The sequence below is a fragment of the Balaenoptera ricei genome, chromosome 8 (genome assembly GCF_028023285.1).
Source record: "Balaenoptera ricei isolate mBalRic1 chromosome 8, mBalRic1.hap2, whole genome shotgun sequence".
NCBI lineage: Eukaryota > Metazoa > Chordata > Mammalia > Artiodactyla > Balaenopteridae > Balaenoptera > Balaenoptera ricei.
In genome coordinates this window covers 57,439,902-57,459,697 of record NC_082646.1, presented here as the reverse complement: position 1 = coordinate 57,459,697, position 19,796 = coordinate 57,439,902, and the positions used below count along the sequence as shown (strand labels likewise).

The window sequence follows — 19,796 nt, the reverse complement described above, 5'->3', positions numbered from 1 at the left end:
GCAAGAGGTAAACTTCAATTCATTTAAAAATGCAAAACACAAATCAAACCTAAAATTACTCTAAAAATTAAAATTAAAAAACCAAACCAAAAAACTAATGATTCAACTTGTTTAATACTATACAATAACTCACTCAACCTTATCCATACACACCTTAATAGACTGTTATTAGATACATATAACTTCTCAATCAGTACCCATACAAAGACTATGTTTAAAGAATGAAAAAGTATATTTTCCTCTTGAAGAAGAATGCCCTCTGGAGGAGAGGGGATATACTTGGGAGCCTTGGATGTTGGTAATTCCACAAAGTCAATGTCCACTTTTGTTTACAGCCATACCTCCTGATCAACCACCTCCCATCAAGAGGAAGCTGGGGAAGTCCATACAGAGCACAGAATTGGGAGGGCTACAGTAGACTGAGGGAGAGGGAGTAAAACATACCTTCAGTTGGCACATTCTTTTCCTATTCTAACTAATATCAATAACAAATCTAAGATTCTACCAAAAACTGTATAATCTTGGGCACTGGACAGCTGAATCAATCTCTTGAACCTAGTTTCTATGCCTGCCAAATAGGAATAATAGTACCAACCTCAGGGAATAGTTGTAAGAAATAAGGAGATGTGATGTTTGCACATAGTAAATGCTCAATAAATGGTAGCTTATATCCTTAAGACTAAACAAGTAGTTTATAAAACCAAATTTAAAAATTGAGACTGTAGGGGATGAAGGAAGCTGAAGCCATAATGTCAAATTAAGACTTATAAACAAAAATTTAAGGGAAAGATCATAAAGGGCCCAAACAAGGATAATATAGAGAAATACAGTCTTCTCCAAAGGTGTCATAGTGTCGATATAGCTACAACAATAAATGTCTAGGTAAAAAAGAATTTAACTGGCAACTCAGAAGAATATATTTTACAAACCTTTTAAGGACTAATCACACTAGGAAAAACCAAAAGTTTTATAAAATAGTATTATTTAAATGGCACTAAGAACTGCCTTTTAAAAATACTAAAATGTATATAGAGCAAAACTCCTTTGATTATAACAAAGACTTTTCCCCAAGAGCACAATAGCTCAACATTATACTGTGCTTAAACTCCTTTCTCACTACATGCTAAGAATTTAACATTTTCATTCCAAATGTACTTTTGTGTCTTCTACCTCACAAATATTTTAATAAAATTTGTAATACAAGAATATTTAAGGAATTCCCTGGCGGTCCAGTGGTTAGGACTTGGCACTTTCACTACCAGGGTCAGGGTTCAATCCCTGGTCGGGGAACTAAGATCCAGCAGGCAGTGCGGCATGGCCAAAAAAATAATAATAATAATATTTGTAAGTACTTGGTTTATGAAACGATTTTTGAAACATTTCATTTGATCCCCAGATATTACCTCTATTTACTCAAGAAACTGAGGTCCATAGAAATTAAGTAATTTGCCCCCACAAACTACATATTATTACACTATTCAAGAGGTTGATTCAGCTGTCCAGAGATTATCAGCAAAATATTTAGTTCAACTAAAACCAATGTCTTTTAACTCTTTCTAGTACACCACAACTCCTTCCCCAAGACTCAGTCCAAATCTTCTTAGTTGGAGCAGTATTATCAACTACTACAAGTAGGTTAACCATCACCAAAGGCCTAAAAATCTTTTCCCTGCACAGTAGCAGAATTTCACCTGCAGCGACTTTTCACTTGCCAAGGGTCTTGAGCTGTGTAACATTAATTATTATTCTTGGATCACCTTATGACAAGATCTATTATTATAGTTGAAACTATACCAACAGTAATGCGTGGCTGAACCCACTGTATAAGCTCTCAACTCGTATTACTTCTCATTTTTTACTCAGCTAGTCGCCCATCGTTCAATCCTAGATAGAAAAGTAACATGAAGTATTAGACTGACCCTGATATTTTTTCTTGTTACTAACAGAAGTCAAATGCAGTGGCCAAAATACTTAAAAGGAATGGAGAAGCAAGCAATCTTATATACCACCCAAAATATAATGCCATGACAGAAAATTTATGCCTGCATTCCAACTTGGTCCAAATACATTCTAAAAACAATTTACCAGCAATCCCTTTCCTCAAATTTCCACACTTCTCTCTTATAGATACATTACCATCATTTTCCAAGGTATCCTAAAAGTAACTTATAAGGCACTCTCCTTCATAATGACCATTTCCGTAAAAGAAATATAAATACAATTTGATAGTCATCAAATTGTAATTGAAATTACTATATTGGGGAGTTTAACTTTTCAAGAAATTCTGCAGGAAGTCTTTATATAAACTTTTATTTGCCAGAGTTTATGAATGGTAGACGAGATTTGGGCAGGTAAGAAGAGATATATGCCTGTACCATAACTGCTGTATTAATTTGAGTCTTTGGTAGCCATAATATAATTTTCTCTATAGGTAATATTTTGAACAACTTCACACTTGGGCTCTTCCTAGCTATGTAAATATATTCTGTTAACAGAAACTTCTTCATTTCCATGGAGAACTGAAGAGCGGCCCTGATTTCTTGTAAAGGAAATAGCTATCTGTTTTGCACAATACCCAGTCCACTGTGGCCACCTAATACGGACAAAAAGGGGGAAAAAAAAAAAGACCTATTTGGAAACGTTTCTTCTCCAGCCAAGGGCTGTTCCCAGATAAAGGCAATGCTCAGAGTACAACAAAAATCCCTTCTCTGAAAAAAGAAATGTGCCAGAAAGCAGAGGCATGGATCGGGAATAAATAGGGAGTGAGTGATGCGCTCAATGAGGGTTGGAGGCAGCAGGCGCAGCGCGGAGATGCTCCAGCGAAAAGAACCACCAGCCGCCGCCGCCGCCGCCGCCGCAGCACCAGCAGGAAGTTTCAATGGGGCCGGGCAGAGCATGCGCCCTGAAGCCGCGCGGTGGCCTTATGTGGAAGGAGCACCACTTGCGAACACCAATAATAGACCGGCGGCACCAGAGAGAGAAACATGAGCAACAAGCACCTTCTTCAACTGTTTCCCCTCCGTCTGAGCCCCTCCTCCACCCTACATACTAACCACCCCACCCTACCCTGCAAATGGGAGGGCGACTTCTTCTTCCCCTAAGCCTTATGCCAGGATGAAGGGGGAAGGGACTGGAAAAGTGGGGAGATGCTCTTCTATTATTTGGGGGGAGGTGGGGAGGAGGAGGAAAACTATGGGGGAGGAGAAATTAACCCTCTACCCTCCAAAGTGGAGAAGCTGAACCGACTTCGCCCCCCAAAGCGAGAATGGAGGAGGACCCCCCCCCCTAAGGAGGAGGAGCAAACCTCCCGACTCAGAGGAAGGAGTTTGGGGGGTTAAACCAGCCCTGGAGGGGAAAGGAAAAGAGACCAGAGCCGACTCTCTCGGGGGAGTTCCCACTAGAGGGAGGGAGAGATGAAGTGTCCGCTGGCCCCCGCCCACCCAGGTGGAGGGAGAGAAAGGGGCGCCCCGAGAAGATGAGCCCAGCCTCCCCGGAGATGGTAGCGAGGATGGTGGGAGGAGGGGAGGGAGTGAGGGAGGAGTAGAGGAGAAAAGCGCAAAGCTGGCCGGAACCTGCGCTCCCCTTCCCCCGCCACCGAGAGGGAGAAGGATTGGGGGGCCCGGCCCCCGCCGCGGGATAGCAGTCCCAGGGGCGGCCGACCAGCACAATGACCCCTCCCCGCCCCCAGCCCAGACCTAGCCCGCGACGCCCCCACCTCTAATGGGCGTCGGGCGGAGTGGCCCTACGGGGCCTCCGCCCCGCCTCCCCACTGCCCAAGACCCCGGGGGCTGGGAGGAGAAGGCCGGCCGGGCGGAACTGCGCCCCGGCGGGAGGACAGAGCCTCGGAGGTCCCGGGTGTCTGTGAAGAGCGGAGAGAAGGAGCGTGCCAGGGCCGCTTCCCGCCGGGCGTTCGGGCCCCTAGCTTACCTTCTCCGTTGCCGACGTCGGGCGGCGGAGCTTGCAGCACCCGCTCCAGCTCGGGGAACGGCAACTCAGGCAGGTCGAGCAGCGGCCCGTAGCGCTCCAAGAAGGAGCAGACTACGGCGAAGTTGGGGCAAGAACCCGGGCAGCCCGGAGGAGCCATAGCCACCGCCGCTGCCGCCGCCGCCGCCATTTTGAACTGGAGGATGGAGGAGGAGGCGATAGGGGGGTGGGGGGAGTTGGGGTGCCGAGGAATGGCAGGGCAACCTTACAGACGACAGGAGGCGCTAGCAAGTGGGCGCCCCTGCGGATCCGAGCGTCTCAGGCACGGCGCAGCGATCCCACAATACAACGGCGGCCCGGAGCAGTCGAGAACCGAGTCAGACGTAGGAAAGAGAGGCGCCCCGTGCCTTTCGCTTTCCGCTCTCTTTCCGCCCCCCTCCCTCGCTCCTCCCACTTCGGGTTCGCCACTGCCTCGTGTGACAAGGGGAATGAAAACAAGGGCTGCGGGGCAGGGAGGCGGGCTGGAAGCTGGAGAGGCGGGAGTTTTAGGAGCGGTGACCAATAGGCTTGAAGGGGGCGGAGCTTCACTCGATAACAGGCCAAAAGACTTTTCCAGGGCCGGGCGAGTCGCGGGGGGATCGCCTAAACGGGTCCGCGGGAGCAAAGGTGAGAGGTAAAGCAGGGAGCCGTTCGAGATCGCTGCTCCTCGGAGAGAGGGCGTTGGGTAAGTTTGGGGGGGCACTCTCGGGACAGAAACTGGGGCACCAGATGGTGGGGGAAGTTGAGGAGAGTGAATAAGAAGCAACAATAGAGCAGAATAGGGGGGAAAAAACGATTCTGAGAAAAAATTGGAGAGGGGAAAGGTGGAGAGGTGCCCTGAATTAGTGGTTGGGATGGAACCTTTGTATGGAGATGTCTCAGTGAAAGTTTGCTGAGGGATACTGCTAAGGTACAAGAACCGCACCTGTGCTGGAAAGCGTGTCTGAAAACTCTGGGGGACGAGGGCCTGATGGAACGAGGTTCTGCCAGGATCACTGTCTGAGGAGTTGGGGCCCTGCTAGGAAATCAGGGTCTAAAAGGACCAGGCTCTTCACAGGGACCAAGGTGTGAGAGGACAGGGCCCTGCTGTGGTTGCCAGCGTGTGAGGGGGAGGGGCTTTGTTGAGTCCGAAGATCTGGGGACCAGGCTCTGTAGCGGCCCAAGATCAGAGGGTGCACTAGGACTACACTGAGGGTGGACATGGTAGGAAACTTTGTGCAAGGGCAAAAAGTTTCTTACAAGACAGGGTTCCGCTTCGTTGGGAGAAGCAGTGAGCATTCTCCCACAAAGAATCTCAGAAAAACCATCAGTAATGCAGAGTAGAATGTGCAGCTTGGGATACAATGTGCATTTTGGTTAAGAGCCTGAGCTTTGGAGTTCGGCAAGACTTGATTCCTAACGGAACCGCCTCAGGACATTGCGGAAGATTTTTTATTTCTCTGAACCTGTGTAAAGTCGGAGTGATAATAGTACCTACAACATAGGATTTTACTAGATAATTCACAGTAAATTGATTAGCACAATGCCCTGGCACACTGTAAATACTTTAAAAATATTAGTTGCTACTATTGAAGAAAATTCCTAAAATTTAGATTGAATTCAGCTATTTGTAATTGATAGTTTACTACTCTGAGCCAAAAATTTCAGTGCGCATTTAAAATTTATATAGTATCTACTTACTAAAAAGAATTTCAAAGTATAATATAAACCATTTAAAATAGGACCATTTATAATTAAAGGAAAATAAATATATAGTCAAGTAATTATATTGGGAACAGAGAAAATGATTACCACAATTAAAAATTGAATTTTGTTCTGCATTTCTAGGTAAAAAAGGGGAAAACTGTAATGTTCTATATCAGACTTATTATCTAAAGAAAGAAAGAATACTCGTTTATCAAGAGAAAAAAATTCTATATTATAAGAGGAGTTTATTACCTAGAACACTGATTCTTAATCTCAAATAATATACAAACCCTTTTTGGGACTTCCCCAGCAGTCCAATGGTTAAGACTCTGCCTTCCAATGCAGGAGGTGAGGATTCGATCCCTGGTCGGGGAACTAAGATCCCACATACCAGTGGGGTGCAGCCAAAAACTTTAAAAAAAAAAAAATGCAAACCCTTTTTATTAATTTATTTATTTTAAAATTTTATTTGTTTATTTTTGGCTGTGTTGGGTCTTTGTTGCTGCGCGCGGGCTTTCTCTAGTTGTGGCGAGCAGCGGAGCAGCGGCTACTCTTCGTTGCAGTGCGATTGTGGTGGCTTCTCTTTGCTGCGGAGCATGGGCTCTAGGCACATGGGCTTCAGTAGTTATGGCACGCAGGCTCAGTAGTTGTGGTGCTGGGGCTTAGTTGCTCCACGGCATGTGGGATCTTCCCAGACCAGGGCTCGAACCTGTGTCGCCTGCTTTGGCAGGCGGATTCTTAACCACTGCACCACCAGGGAAGTCCCTGCAACCACTGCACCACCAGGGGATTCCCTACAAACCCTTTTTAAAGGAAAAAAATGTTGTTTTAAAATTTACAAATACTGGGAGGGGGAGGAATTGGGAGATTGGGATTGACACATATACACTATAGATACTATGTATAAAATAGATTACTAATGAGAACATACTGTATAGCACAGGAATTGTACTTAATGCACTGTGGTGACCTAAATGGAAAGGAAATCCAAAAAAGAGGGGATATATGTATATGTATAGCTGATTATTTTGCTGTACAGCAGAAACTAACACACATTGTAAAGCAACTATACGCCAATAAAAATTAATTTTAGTAAAAAAAATAAAATTTACAAATACTCTTGAAAATTTCAGTTTAAGAAATACTGATGTAATTAAAGTCTATACAACAATGTGAATGTACTTGATGCCATTGAACTATACACTTAAAAATGGTTAAAATGGTAAGATTTATGTTATGTATATTGTGCCACAATAGAAAAGTTAAAAAAGTGCTCGCTTCGGCAGCACGTATACTAAAATTGGAACGATACAGAGAAGATTAGCATGGCCCCTGCACAAGGATGACACGCAAATTCGTGAAGCGTTCCATATTTTTATGGGGATATATGTGTATGTATAGCTGATTCACTTTGTTATAAAGCAGAAACTAACACACTATTGTAAAGCAATTATACTCCAATAAAGATGTTTAAAAAAAAAAAGAAAAGTCTCACTTTAGGAAAATGTGATGGATTATCATAGCAAAAGAGAAGTCTTAATTTAATGTGTAGTAAAATATTTTAAACAACACTGAAATGAAACAGAACTAAACTAAAACATATATTGTACAACACAGGGAATATAGCCAATATTTTACAATATAATGGATATAAATATAGTATAACCTTTAAAAATTGTGTTTTAAAAGTGTGAATCACTGTGTTGTTGTACACCTGAAGCTTATATAATATTGTTCATCAACTATCCCTCAATTAAAAAAAAAAAAAGTAAACTGAAATATGTTGGTAGAACTCTCAAACTCCCAAGTATATATCTCTATACCTGGGGCCCTGAAGACCCCAGTTTAAGAAAAATTTGACCCAGAACTTACCAGTTTTGCAAAGATACAAAAATCTTCATAAGATCATAACTTAATTGACCTTAAATGAAAAGCAGGTACACAATATTAAATAAAATCATATCTTTGTGAATGAATTTTGATGGAAAAAAAACCTTCAAACCAAAAGAAAGATTTAGTTATATCATTTTCTGAACACTACCCCCCTGCCTCTTTCCTTTCTCTCTCTTCGCTTTCAGCTTTTCCAGCACCTCACCTGCTCTCCCATGGGACTGTAAATATAACTTTCTAAAAAAAAAAGCTTTATATAATTTTTTTCTTTTCTCAGTGCTGACATTGTTACTCAAAGCGGGGACTGATAAATAAGGTTAGAATTTCTGCTTTTCTGATCAAGATTGGCATTAGAACAAAGTCCATGGGCATCAAAAGTTATATCCACCCAAAAGATGAGAGATGTTGTACTACAAAACAAGGTTTAGGTCATACCTTCACTAAGTCTGTTCTTGGAAAAAAAAAAATAAATGATAAGCACTGTCTCTTCTTGCCTTGGGCTAAGAGAATTTGTGGGTTACAAGAATTTAATCCCAATTTATGTAGTTAAATAATTGTGTTATATATATCAGACTAAAAGGTAAAGATAGAAAAAAAAAGTAGCTTTAAAAAAAAAACTGTAATTTATTGCTACTGCCATAAAGAAGCCTTTAAATAAGAATTAAATTACCTACACTCAGTCTTTATTTATGAATAAGAAATTTCTTAAGATAGTTCAAATTTCACATTCTCTTAGGGGAAAAGACAAAATAGTTTTGTATTCAGAATTAATGACTAGTTTATTCAAAATACCAAAAAGAAACAAACAAAATGCTCGTCAGAAGAAGAATGGGTAAATAAATTGTGATACAGTCTTTCAACAGACTACTACTCAGACTGATACACACCTGATATATATTACAACATGGGTGAATCTCAAAAGCATTTTGAGTGAAAGAAGAAAGACACAAAAGAGTAGGTACTGTAAAATTCCATCAATATGAAGGTCTAGCTAATATATGGGAATAGAAATCAAAAGCTTCTTTTGAGCTTGGAAGGGGATTGACTAGAAAGGTGCACAAGGGAAATTTCAAGATACATTCTGTTTCATGACTGGCAAGTTTATACATTTGTGAAAACTCTTGAACTCTAAAAGATATTTCTGCATTTAATTGAATGTAATTATGCTCTGATTTTAAAATTTAATGGCTTAGCCTTCAATTTTGTCAAATTACATTGATAACAGTCTGCCTTATATTGGAATAATTTATACATATTTCTGTCTCCCCAACATATTATCTTTGCATTTGTCACACAATCTTTTTTACAGATATTGTAAGCCTGGCAAATGTATATTGAAATGAATTCGATTCAATTGTGGAGCCAGTTTGGGAATTCCTAATTAGTGATGAGCAAATTTACTTAGGTTTGTTTAAAACTCACTTTTACAAGAAATACTTCTAGAAGTATGTGGATATGTTACATGTAGTGAAAAAGCTGTTGTGTCAACAGAAGTAGGAATCTATAGTCTTCAAAATAGTTCCATATGAAAATAAAAAGAAGTAATAAAAACAAGATTTAATCCAGCCATTTTCTGGTTCTTTCTCTTAATGATAACTGAATTCTCTGTTGCAATAGAATTCTATTCATTGAAGAAGCACTTTTAGAAGTGTCTTACCATCTTTTTTCTTAAGAGTTATGCATCAGTCTATTCTTATTTCTTAAGAACATGACTGAAACCAATTTCTCTGATGAAATAATTATTTTTACTGAAAGAAAAATTATGTTGGCTTTTTTGTAGAAATGTGTAAGTTGGTCCTAATATTAATATGGAAGTGCAAGGAACCCAGAATATCCTCAACGGTTTTTTAAGTGATGAACAAAGTTGAAGGTCTCACACTTCCTGGTTTCAAAAGTGACTACAAAGCTACAGTAATCAAGACTGTGTAGTACTGCCATAGGATAGCTACTATGGACCGAACTGTGCCTCCCCAAAATTCATATGTTGAAGCCCTAATCCTCAATGGGACTATATTTGGAAATAGAGCCTTTAAGGAGGTAACTAAAGGAGGCCATGAGGACTGGGGCTCTAATCCCATGGGACTGGTATCCTTATAAGAAAAGGAAAAGACATCAAGAGTGCTCATGAACAGAGAAAAGGCCATGTGAGGACAAAGCAAGAAAGAATCCATCTGCATGCCAGGAAAAGAGGTCTCACCAGAAACCAGCCCTGCTGGCACTTTGATCTTGGACTTCCAGTCTCCAGACTATGAGAAAATAAATTTCTGTTGTTTAAGCTACCCAGTCTGTGTTATTTTACTATGGAAACTCTAGCAGACTAGTACAGAAGTCTTTCTCAACCCTCATAACAATTCATTACAATTTCCTTATACCACTTTTCAAGTTACCTTGTAATTTTTAAAAGTCACCTTTAAAAAATTGTTACAGTTATTTGCATATGTCTTCTCTCCTCTAGTGTAATATTAACTTCTCAACAAGAATCATGTTTTATAAATTTGTGTCTTCCTCCCATAGCACCAAAGATAGTGTGTTTATGTCCTTTGTTATATTCCACATTTTAAAAATGGGTTAGTAGTTATTAATATTAGGGAGAAATATCACTTTGTTATTGTCTTTATTTGGAGATTAAATACAATTTAAGGACATGTATATAGGTACCATATTAACAAGGGGTGGACTGTGAAGGTTAATTTTATGTGTCAGTTTGGCTGGGCTATAGCACTCAGTTATCCAATCAAACACTAATCTAGGTGCTGCTGTGAAGGTGTTTTGTGGACCTAGTTTACATCTACAATTAGTTGACTTTTAAATAAAGAAGATTATCCTCAATACTCTTGGAAGGCCTCATTCAATTAGTTGAAAGGCCTCAAAAGGAAAAGTGAGGTTTCCTTGAGGAAGAAGAAATAACACGTCAATACTGAAATGACAACTCTTGCCTGAAAGTTAGCAGCCTGCCAGCCTGCCCTGCACATTTTGCACTAGGCAATCCCCACAATTGCATGAGCCACTTCTGTGAAATAAATCTGTTAATATATATAGTCCATTGGTGCTGTTTCTCTGGAGAAACCTGAATCAAGCACCTTTTAGTTAATTGTACTTATCAATGCTAGAATTCCCATTTGATTCTTTTTTGAAATGTCTAGCTCTTTATTGAGATTCTATATTCATTGAGTCATTGTCATCATAATTTTTACATTGAAGTATAGTTTTCTTTAAATATTTATTTATTTATTTTTGGCTGTGTTGGGTCTTAGTTGTGGCACATGGGCTCTGTAGTTGTGGCATGCAGGCTCTGTAGTTGCAGCACACGAGCTTCGTTGCCCTGCGGCATGCGGGATCTTAGTTCCCTGACCAGGGATGGAACCCACATCCCCTGCACTGGAAGGTGGATTCTTAACCACTGGACCACCAGGGAAGTCCCTGAGGTATAGTTGATTTTACAACATTACATTAGTTTTAGGTATACAACATAGTGATTCACTATTTTTACAAATTATACTCCACTAAAAGTTACAAGAACACTGATGGCTATAATTCCCTGTGCTATACAATATAACCTTGTTGCATATCTATTTTATACAGAGCATTTTGTATCTCTTAATCCCATCCCCCTAACTTGCCCTTCCCCTGTTTCATCATAATTTTGATTCTTCATGAATAGTTTCCTTTAGTTCTTTGAACATATTTAGAGTAGCTTCTTTGAAGTCTTTGCTAAATCAAATATATGGGAGTGCTCAGATACTGTTTCAATTGATGAGTGTGAGTCACATTTTTTTGTTTCTTTGCATGTCTTGTAATTTTTTATTGAAAACTGGGTATTTTAGATAGTGTATTATAGAGTCTGGATTTGGATTTTCCCCCTACATTGCTGTTCTTAGTTTATTTGTTTCTGTTTAGTCACTTGCCTAAACTAAATCTGTGGATTCTGTCTCCCATGCAATGTGTGGCCACTGAAATCTGTATTAAGGGCTTTTTTTTTCTTTCTTTTTTTCGTCCGTGCCACGTGGCTTGCGGGAACTCCCCAACCAGGGATTGAACCCTGGTCCCAGAAGTGAAAGTGCCAAGTCCTAATCACTGGACCGCCAGGGAGTTCCCCTTGTTTTCACTTTTAAGCTTGGCTTCCTAGGGGGTCTCCTCTGTGCCTATATATCTTAGCGTACAGCCAAAGATTGTGTTCAAACACCTCAAGCCAGTAAGACTTACCCTCTCTACTGATGGGTCAGTGTGTGTGCTGGGGAGTACATTCAATGTTCAGATGTTTTCATCTCTTCCCTGGCTCTTACATTCTTCTGAGTCCTCCTGAGCCCCCTCACCTCTTCACCTTGCATGTTCTATAGGCTCCATTGGCCCAGAACATTTCCATGACTTAGGCCTATTCCTGTCTTTGATGCATATGCTCACAGCCTTTGCTCCACTCTGGATAGAGAGCTTATCAAGCACCTCTTGGGAATTCCTTTTAAATCCCTGTCTACTCTGACAATCCATTGCTTATTCCAAACAGGCTTAACAATATTAAGGAAGCAGAGCCACCTGCCATCCATATTTACTTGCCACTGAAATCACCAGGTTAACTGAAAATGCTCTAAATCAAGTGAGCCTCCTCTGCCTTAGCAGCAAGACTGTTGGTTTTCATGCCCTGCCCCAATCAAGTTGAACCTCTGTGCCAACAGAACTGTTGTAGGGGCATGGGAGTAATCCCAGGCAAGAACAAAAAGACATCTTACTGTTCTTATCTGAAATTCAGTGGTTTTCATGAATAAGCGTTTTTCAGTTTGCAGTATGTCTTTAATATTTCCAGAGTGCCAAATTGTTATTTTGACAGTTTTTCCAGCTCTATACCTGCTTTTTGGGAAAGGATTTGTCAACTTCCTCACTCCATCATGCTGAAGTAAATCTCCACCTTTAATTTTATCTCTCAAAAATATCCTGAGAATTCCCTCCAGAGTCTGAGAAGTAATTGTAGTATCTAGTTTCCATGGTTGGATGATTCAGGATCCCAAGAAAAACATTTCACTTTTTAGACCTCCGGAGAAGAAGTGACAACCACATAAATGAGAAAGATGCTTCTTAACTCATAGAGGACCAGGGCTTACTATATTTTATATACAGCATTATATTTTGAAATACATTCTGTTTATAGTATAACTCCTGTATTTTGGAGCTGTTTCAACCTTACTTTAAAACTGATTTAGTGTATTTTTCTTTTAATTTCAGAGTTCAATTAAGTTCCTTATGTCTTCCCCTGAAATTGCTTCCCTCTCATGGGGGCAAATGAAAGTACAAGGCTCTACTAAAATCTATAAGGACTGCAAAGTGTGGCCAGGGGGAAGTCGGACTTGGGATTGGCGAGAAACAGGAACTGAGGTAAGCTATTAGTGTATGGTTGACACTGCATAAGGTTGACCAAGTGATTTTCAAACTCCTAAGCCATAATGACAAAGTTCCAAGTAAAAAGTAACTATTTCTTCCATTTTTTTCCCTCTCTCTCTCTCTCTCTCGATATAATACACATACCATTAAACTCACCATTAGAGTTTTAAAGTATGCAATTCAATGGACTTTTTGGCATAACCTTGTACAATAACTACCACTACTAACTCCAGAATATGTTTATCACCCCAGAGGAAACCCTATAACCGTTAGCAGTCACTACCCATTCTTCCTTCCCTCCAGCTCCTGGCAACTACTACGTTCTGTTGCTATAGATGTGCCTATTCTAGATGTTTCATATAAACAAAATCATTCAGTTCTCTTAAGCACATACCTAGGATTGGAAACTCTGGGTAATATGGTAACTCTATGTTTCACCTTTTGAGGAACTGCCAGACTGTTTTCCAAAGTAACTGCACCATTTTACATTATAGATGTTAGAAATGTATGATGGATCCAGTTTTTCTAAATCCTTCCTCATCAACTCTTACTCTTATTTGTTTTGCTTTGTTTTTATTATACCATCCTAGTTGATGTGAAATGTTATCTCATTGTGATTTGAAATTTCATTTCCCTTATATTGAAGCTCCTCAAGTATTCTCAGTGTGCCATGCCCGAAATAGAGTCTCCATTCCATGAGTGGAGGTTGGATAAAAGAAGGGAACCCCCTACCTCTCCACCACACTCACTTGGGACTTAGCTTCAGCAATAGATAGCTGCAGGCAGTATGAGAAACATTGATGTCCTGATTCTCCCAGGAAGAAAGCCTTACAGCTGGTAGCTGAAAGAAGAAATAGCCCTATGTTCTTGGCTGCAGCAGTCTGGAGTGGAGTCTCCACCTCACTGAACTAGGAGGAGGGAGGCAGGCAGCAGTCTTTCTTGAAATATCACAGATTTTCACCTTTCCTACCAAATATTTATATTTTTTCTTGAATACGTATTTCTTAATTTGCTGTTTCCTCTTTGGACCTTTTCCAAAGTCTTTGAATGATTGGGGTTAAAAAAAATTTTTTTTAGGTTATGTTTGTTGGTTTGTTTGTTTTAATAATTTACACTTAGGTGCAAGTAATGGAGCTCTTCGTCCTGTAGTGATGGAAGTTGATCCTTCCATTCTGAAGGATAGTTTTGCTGGATATACAATTTGTGATAGACAGTCTTTCTTTCAATGCTTTGAAAATGTCATCCCACTTTTTTTGGCATTACTGGTTACTAATGAGAAATCAAATGTTATTAAGATTTCTTTGGATTTGACAAGTCACTTCTCTCTTGCTGCTTTCAAAATTCTCTCTTTATATTTAACTTTTGACAGTTTGACTATGATACATCTACATGTGGATCTCTTTGAGTTTATCCTACTTGGAATGTATTGAGCTTCATAGATGTGTAGATTGTTGTTCATCATCAAATTTGGGACATTTTCAGCCATTATTTCTTCAAATATTCTTTCTGCCCCTTCTATCTCTTCTCCTCTGGGAAAACTGTTAGGGAGTATGTTGTGTGTTTTTTTTGTTTTTTTGTTTTTTTGTAGGGGTTTCAGGTGTCCCACAGGTCTCTTGAGGCTCTGTTCATTGTTTTCATTCATTTTTCTATCCTTTTTCTCAGATTGGATCATCTCAATTTACCTATCTTTCAGTTTTGCTGATTCTTACCTGCCATTGTACCCCTTTAGTGAACTTTTCAATATTGTACTTTTCAGCTCCAGAATTTCCTTTAAAAAATAATTTCTATCTTTTTATTGTTATTCTCTATTTGGTTAGATACTGTTCTCACACTTTCCTTTAGTTCTTTAGATATGGTTTCCTGAAACAATGACAGAAGTTTCCCTATATGTCTGAAACCAATAGGTGTTCCACTTTATGGTAAGGGGCTCTGTATGCAATTTGGGGTATGCAGTCAGCACTTAGCCAGACAGTTTAAAACTCTGCTTGCTCCTTGCTTATGCAGACTCTCAAGGGTACCCAGAATTGTGATCTTAGGGCCTTTTCATGTCATTCCTGAGCATGTGCACAATCCTGGACATGTGTATGGCCTTTTCAATACCAAGGTTCATACCTGAGTTTTTCAAAGCCCCCATAAACATCTCATTTATTATTTTTTTCATTTTAGTTTATTGGAACCTCTCATTTGCCCTGTTGTCTACTGCCTCAGGCAGCTGCACTGTTAAACAATTGTCTTTGACTGTTTTTGACAAGCTTCTCTGGGAGAAAAGATGGTTTGCACTGGCAAGCTCCAAGTCAGATCAAATAAAGACAGCCTATGAGTGGGGCCTTCCAAGGAACCACCAGACAGGTCAAATAATGACAGTTCTCTGGGAATGGGCATTTGAAGGAGCTTTAATCCATTAGGTGATTGCACAGCTGGTGGTTTTCACTGTGATTCCAGGTTGTTGCTTTCCAAGGCGACCACAGAAGTGGGGATGGGATAGTGGGGTGTGTTGAAGTCCCCCACTATTATTGTGTTACTGTCAATTTCTCCTTTTATGTTTGTTAATGTTTGCTTTATATAGTGAGGTGTTCCTAAGTATTTACAATTGTTATATCTTCTTCTTGGATTGATCCTTTGATCATTATGTATATTTCCTTCTTTATCTCTTGTAACAATCTTCATTTCAAAGTCTGCTTTCTCTGATAAAAATATTGCTACTCTGGCTTTGTTTTGATTTCCATTTGCATGGAATATCATCTACGGTCCCCTAGCTTTCAGTCTGTATGTGTCTCTAGACCTGAAATGAGTGTCTTGTAGGCAGCATATATACAGGTCCTGTTTTGTATCTATCCAGCCAGTGTATATCTTTTGGTTTGAGCATTTAGTTTGTTTACATTTAAGGTAATTATCAATAGGTATGTTACTACTGCCATTTTGTTAATTGTTTTGGATTTGTTTGTGAGGTCTTTTTTCCCCTTTCTTCTTTTGTTCTCTTCTCTTGTGATTTGATGACTATCTTTTTTAAAAAATTTTATTTATTTATTTATTTATTTATTTTTGGCTATGTTGGGTCTTTGTTGCTGCACACAGGCTTTCTCTAGTTGCGGTGAGCAGGGGCTGCTCTTCGTTACAGTGCACGGGCTTCTCATTGCAGTGGCTTCTCTTGTTGTGGAGCACAGGCTCTAGGCACGCAGGCTTCAGTAGTTGTGGCATGCAGGCTCAGTAGTTTTGGCGCATGAGCTTAGTTGCTCCGTGGCATGAGAGAAGGTTATTCTCTCAGTAGTTGTGGCTCGCAGGCTCTAGAGCGCAGGCTTGGTAGTTGTGGCGCATGGGCTTTGTTGCTCTGTGGCATGTGGGATCTTCCTGGACCGGGGCTTGAACCCGTGTCCCCTGCACTGGCAGGTGGATTCTTAACCACTGCACCACCAGGGAAGTCCTTGATGAGTATCTTTAGTGTTATGTTTGGATTCCTTTTTCTTTTTTGTGTATATATCTATTAGAGATTTTTGTTTACAGTGAGGCTTTTGTGTAGCAGTCTGTATATATATATGTTTAAGTTGCTGATCTCTAATGTCCAGTGCATTTTAGATAACCTGCATTTGTACTCTCTTCCCCTCACAATTACTTTTTTTTTTTTTTTTTTTGGCCATGCCACACAGCCTGTGGGATCTTAGTTCCCTGACTAGGGATCAAACCCACACCCCAGCAGTTGAAGCACAGAGTCTTAACCACTGGACCACCAGGGAAGCCCCACAATTACTTTTTTTGATATTATATTTTACATCTAATTGTTTTGTGTATCCCTTAACCACTTATTGTGGATACAAATAATTTCACTACTTTTGTCATTTAACCTCCCTACTAGCTATCTGTGTGGATGATTTCCTACCTTTTTTGTATGTTTGCCTTTACCAGTGAGCTTTTCCATTTCGTAATTTTCTTGTTCCCGGTTGTGGCCTTTTCTTTTCTGCCTAGAGAAGTTCCTTTAGCATTTGTCATAAAGCTGGTTTGGTGGTGCTGAATTCTTTTAGCTTTTGCTTGTCTGTAAAGCTTTTGATTTCTCCGTCAAATCTGAACAAGAGCCTTGTTGGGTAGAGTATTATTTGATTGTGGATTTTTCCTCTTTCATCACTTTAAGTGTATTGTGCCACTCCCTTCTGGCCTGCAGAGTTTCTGCTGAAAAATCAGCTGATAGCCTTATGGGAGTTCCTTTGTATGTTATTTGTTGCTTTTCCCTTGTTGGTTTTAATATTCTCTCTATCTTTAATTTTTATCATTTTGATTACAACATGTCTTAGTGTGTTCCTCTGTGGGTTAATCCTGTATGGGACTCTGCGCTTCCTAGACTTTGGTGACTATTTCCTTTCTCACGTTAGGGAGGGTTTCAGCTACTATCTCTTCAAATGTTTTTTCAGGCCCTTTCTCTCTTCTTATGGGATCCCTATAATGTGAATATTAGTGCATTTGATGTTGTCCCAGAGGTCTCTCAAACTGTCCTCATTTCTTTTTTTTTTTTTTCTTCTTTCTGTTTGGTGGTGGAGATTTCCACTACTCTGTATTCCAGCTCACTGATCCATTCATCTGCTTCATTTAGTCTACTATTGATTCCTTCTAGTGCATTTTTCATTTCAGTTATTGTATTTGTCAGTTCTGTTTTGTTGTTCTTTATATTTTCTAATTCCTTGTTTAAAACTTCTAATTTCTCACTCTGTGCATCCATTCTCCTCCTGAGTTCTTTGATCATCTTTACGATCATTACTCTCAACTCTTTCGTGGGTAGATTGCCTATCTCCATGTCACTTAGTTCTTCCTCTGGGGTTTTATCTTGTTCCTTCATCTGAAACATATTCTTCTGTCTCCTCATCTTTTCTAAATTGCTATTTGTATTTTTATGTATGTGGTAGGTTAGTTATGTTTCTCCACCTTGGAAAAGTGGTCCTCTGTAGGAGACATCCTATGTGTCCCAGGATTACACTCCCCTCTCATCACCCAAGAGCCAGGGGCCAGCTGGCCCCAGGGTGGTGTCTAGCCTGCAGCAGGCTGCAGAACTGTAGTTTTCTTAGTTCTGATGTCTGTGCCCTGGTGGGTTGAGCTGGGTCTTGGCCCTCTGGTGGGCAGGGCTGTGTCTAGAAGCTGTCTAGAGGTGGCTGTGGGCTCAGGAAGTCTTTAGGCAGCCTGTCTGCTGATGGGTGGGGCTATGTTCCCACCCAGTTTGTTATTTGGCCTCAGGCGTCCCAGCACTAAAGCCTACAGCCTGTTCCGTGGGGCCAGGTCTCGATGTGCCAAGGTGTGCCAGCCTCCAGGAGAGCTCATGCAGATGAATGCTTCCTGATGTTTCTGCCACCATTGTCTATGTCCCCAGGGTCTCCCCCACCCCAGGAGACCCTCCAAGACCAGCAGGTAAGTCTGGGCCAGTCTTCTATCAAATTACTGCTTTTACCCTTGGTCCCAGGGTGTATGAGATTTTGTGTATGCCCTTTAAGAGTGAAGTCTCTATTTCCATCAATCCTGAGGAGCTTCTGCGTTCAAGTCCTGCAGGCCTTCAAAGCCAAGTACTCTTCATGGTGCCAGATCCCTGGGCTGGAAGGCCTTACGTGGGGCTCAGAACTCTCACTCCTGTGTGAGAACCTCTGTAATATAATTAATCTCCAGTTTGTGGGTTGCCCACCCCTGGGGTACAGGATTTGATTATATCGTGAGTCCACCCCTCCTACTGGTCTCATTGTGGTGCCTTTGTTTTGAACTGCATACACTCACTGTTTTGATCCAGACACCTAGTTGCTTGTTAGCTACCAACCTAGATCTTAAAGAAAGGAATATACCTTTCTTTACGAAAAGAAAGGATTGGTAAAAGAAATGAGAGGGCTTTGAGATATAGAAGGGACAGAATGAGAGAAGGCTGAGGAATAAGAAGTTGTAATGCTTGTGAACCAAATGACTCCATTGGATTGTTTCATAGAGTAAAGCTAGTGTGGTGTAAGAATAGGCAGTGGTATGGTTGAGGGTGTCGGGTGTCTGCAGAGCTCAGTTTACATTTTATTCAGTAGACAAGACATAGCCACTTCAGATACTTAAGCAGGAGATTGATTTGACTGACAAAGATTATCCAGACTATGGGTTTAAGATATATTGGAGTACCAACTTATGAGTGTGCCACAATGGAGAGATTTTTTTTTCTTCAGAAATGGATTTAACACTATATATTTTTCCCATATAAGACCACATGAGTTAATATTACCCTTAACCTCATTCTGTATTTAAGGAAACTTAATAAGCACAGAGTTTAGAGCTAGAAAGCTAGAAAAATGTGAAATCAAATAGTAAATTCAGGTCAGATTCTAACTTTCTTTCCTGTTCCTTTCTACAACATCATGATTCTTCTTATAAACTTCAACACTAAAGACTACAAAACTGTGAAGTTGCCAGTGATGATAATAGGAAAATAGGAAAAGTTTGCTGTAGGTTTAGTTTTCATCTTGTTAAGTTTCATTTGTCAGTAGAATAAACAAGAGGAGGTGTTCTAGAACTAGTTGGAGAGAGAAGAACTAGGAAAGATGAGAGGGAAAGCTGAGCTGTTGACTAGAACTCATCTGTATAGAAGCAAAAGGACATCAAATCAAAGCTATTAAGCCTCAGAGTCCTCATCTATAAAATGGAGATAGTAATATTACCCACCTCACAGAGTTGATCTAAGGGTTACTGTACTGTGCTAGATATGGTGTAGGCACTCAATAAATGAAGCTGTTATTGTTAAGTTAGTAGTAGTGTGGGTGGATATGAAACAGCAAATATGAAAACTATTAAGAAGGTGAGAGGGTTGGATTGGGAGTTTGGGATTAGCAGATGCAAACTGGTATATACAGAATAAATAAACAACAAGGTCCTACTGTGTAGCACAGGAA

At 40.3% G+C, this 19,796-nt stretch overlaps 2 protein-coding genes and 1 non-coding gene across 5 annotated transcripts in view; 2 read left to right on the top strand and 1 right to left on the bottom strand.

Annotated features, from left to right (window-relative positions):
• RSF1 (remodeling and spacing factor 1) overlaps positions 1-4,337 on the bottom strand; it is a 182,132-nt gene extending 177,795 nt beyond the window's left edge. Inside the window, exon 1 of the mRNA XM_059930728.1 lies at positions 3,928-4,337. Coding sequence (XP_059786711.1) covers positions 3,928-4,114 — 187 coding nt within the window. The 5' untranslated portion in view covers positions 4,115-4,337. The remainder of the gene's footprint in view (positions 1-3,927) is intronic.
• Positions 4,338-4,430: 93 nt separating this feature from the next.
• The window catches only part of AAMDC (adipogenesis associated Mth938 domain containing), a 36,543-nt gene continuing 21,177 nt past the window's right edge, over positions 4,431-19,796 (top strand). The window contains exons 1-2 of one of the 3 annotated variants that reach the window (XM_059930725.1): positions 4,431-4,648; positions 12,754-12,903. In XM_059930725.1, the coding sequence (XP_059786708.1) occupies positions 12,772-12,903 (132 nt within the window). In that variant the 5' untranslated portion in view covers positions 4,431-4,648; positions 12,754-12,771. Of the gene's footprint in view, positions 4,649-12,753; positions 12,904-18,123; positions 18,295-19,796 lie in introns of those variants that run through there. The other 2 variants (XM_059930723.1, XM_059930724.1) reach the window with 2 other exon arrangements.
• Positions 6,920-7,026, top strand: LOC132371178 (U6 spliceosomal RNA). The gene has a single exon (XR_009504799.1). It is a non-coding gene; the product is annotated as a U6 spliceosomal RNA (small nuclear RNA).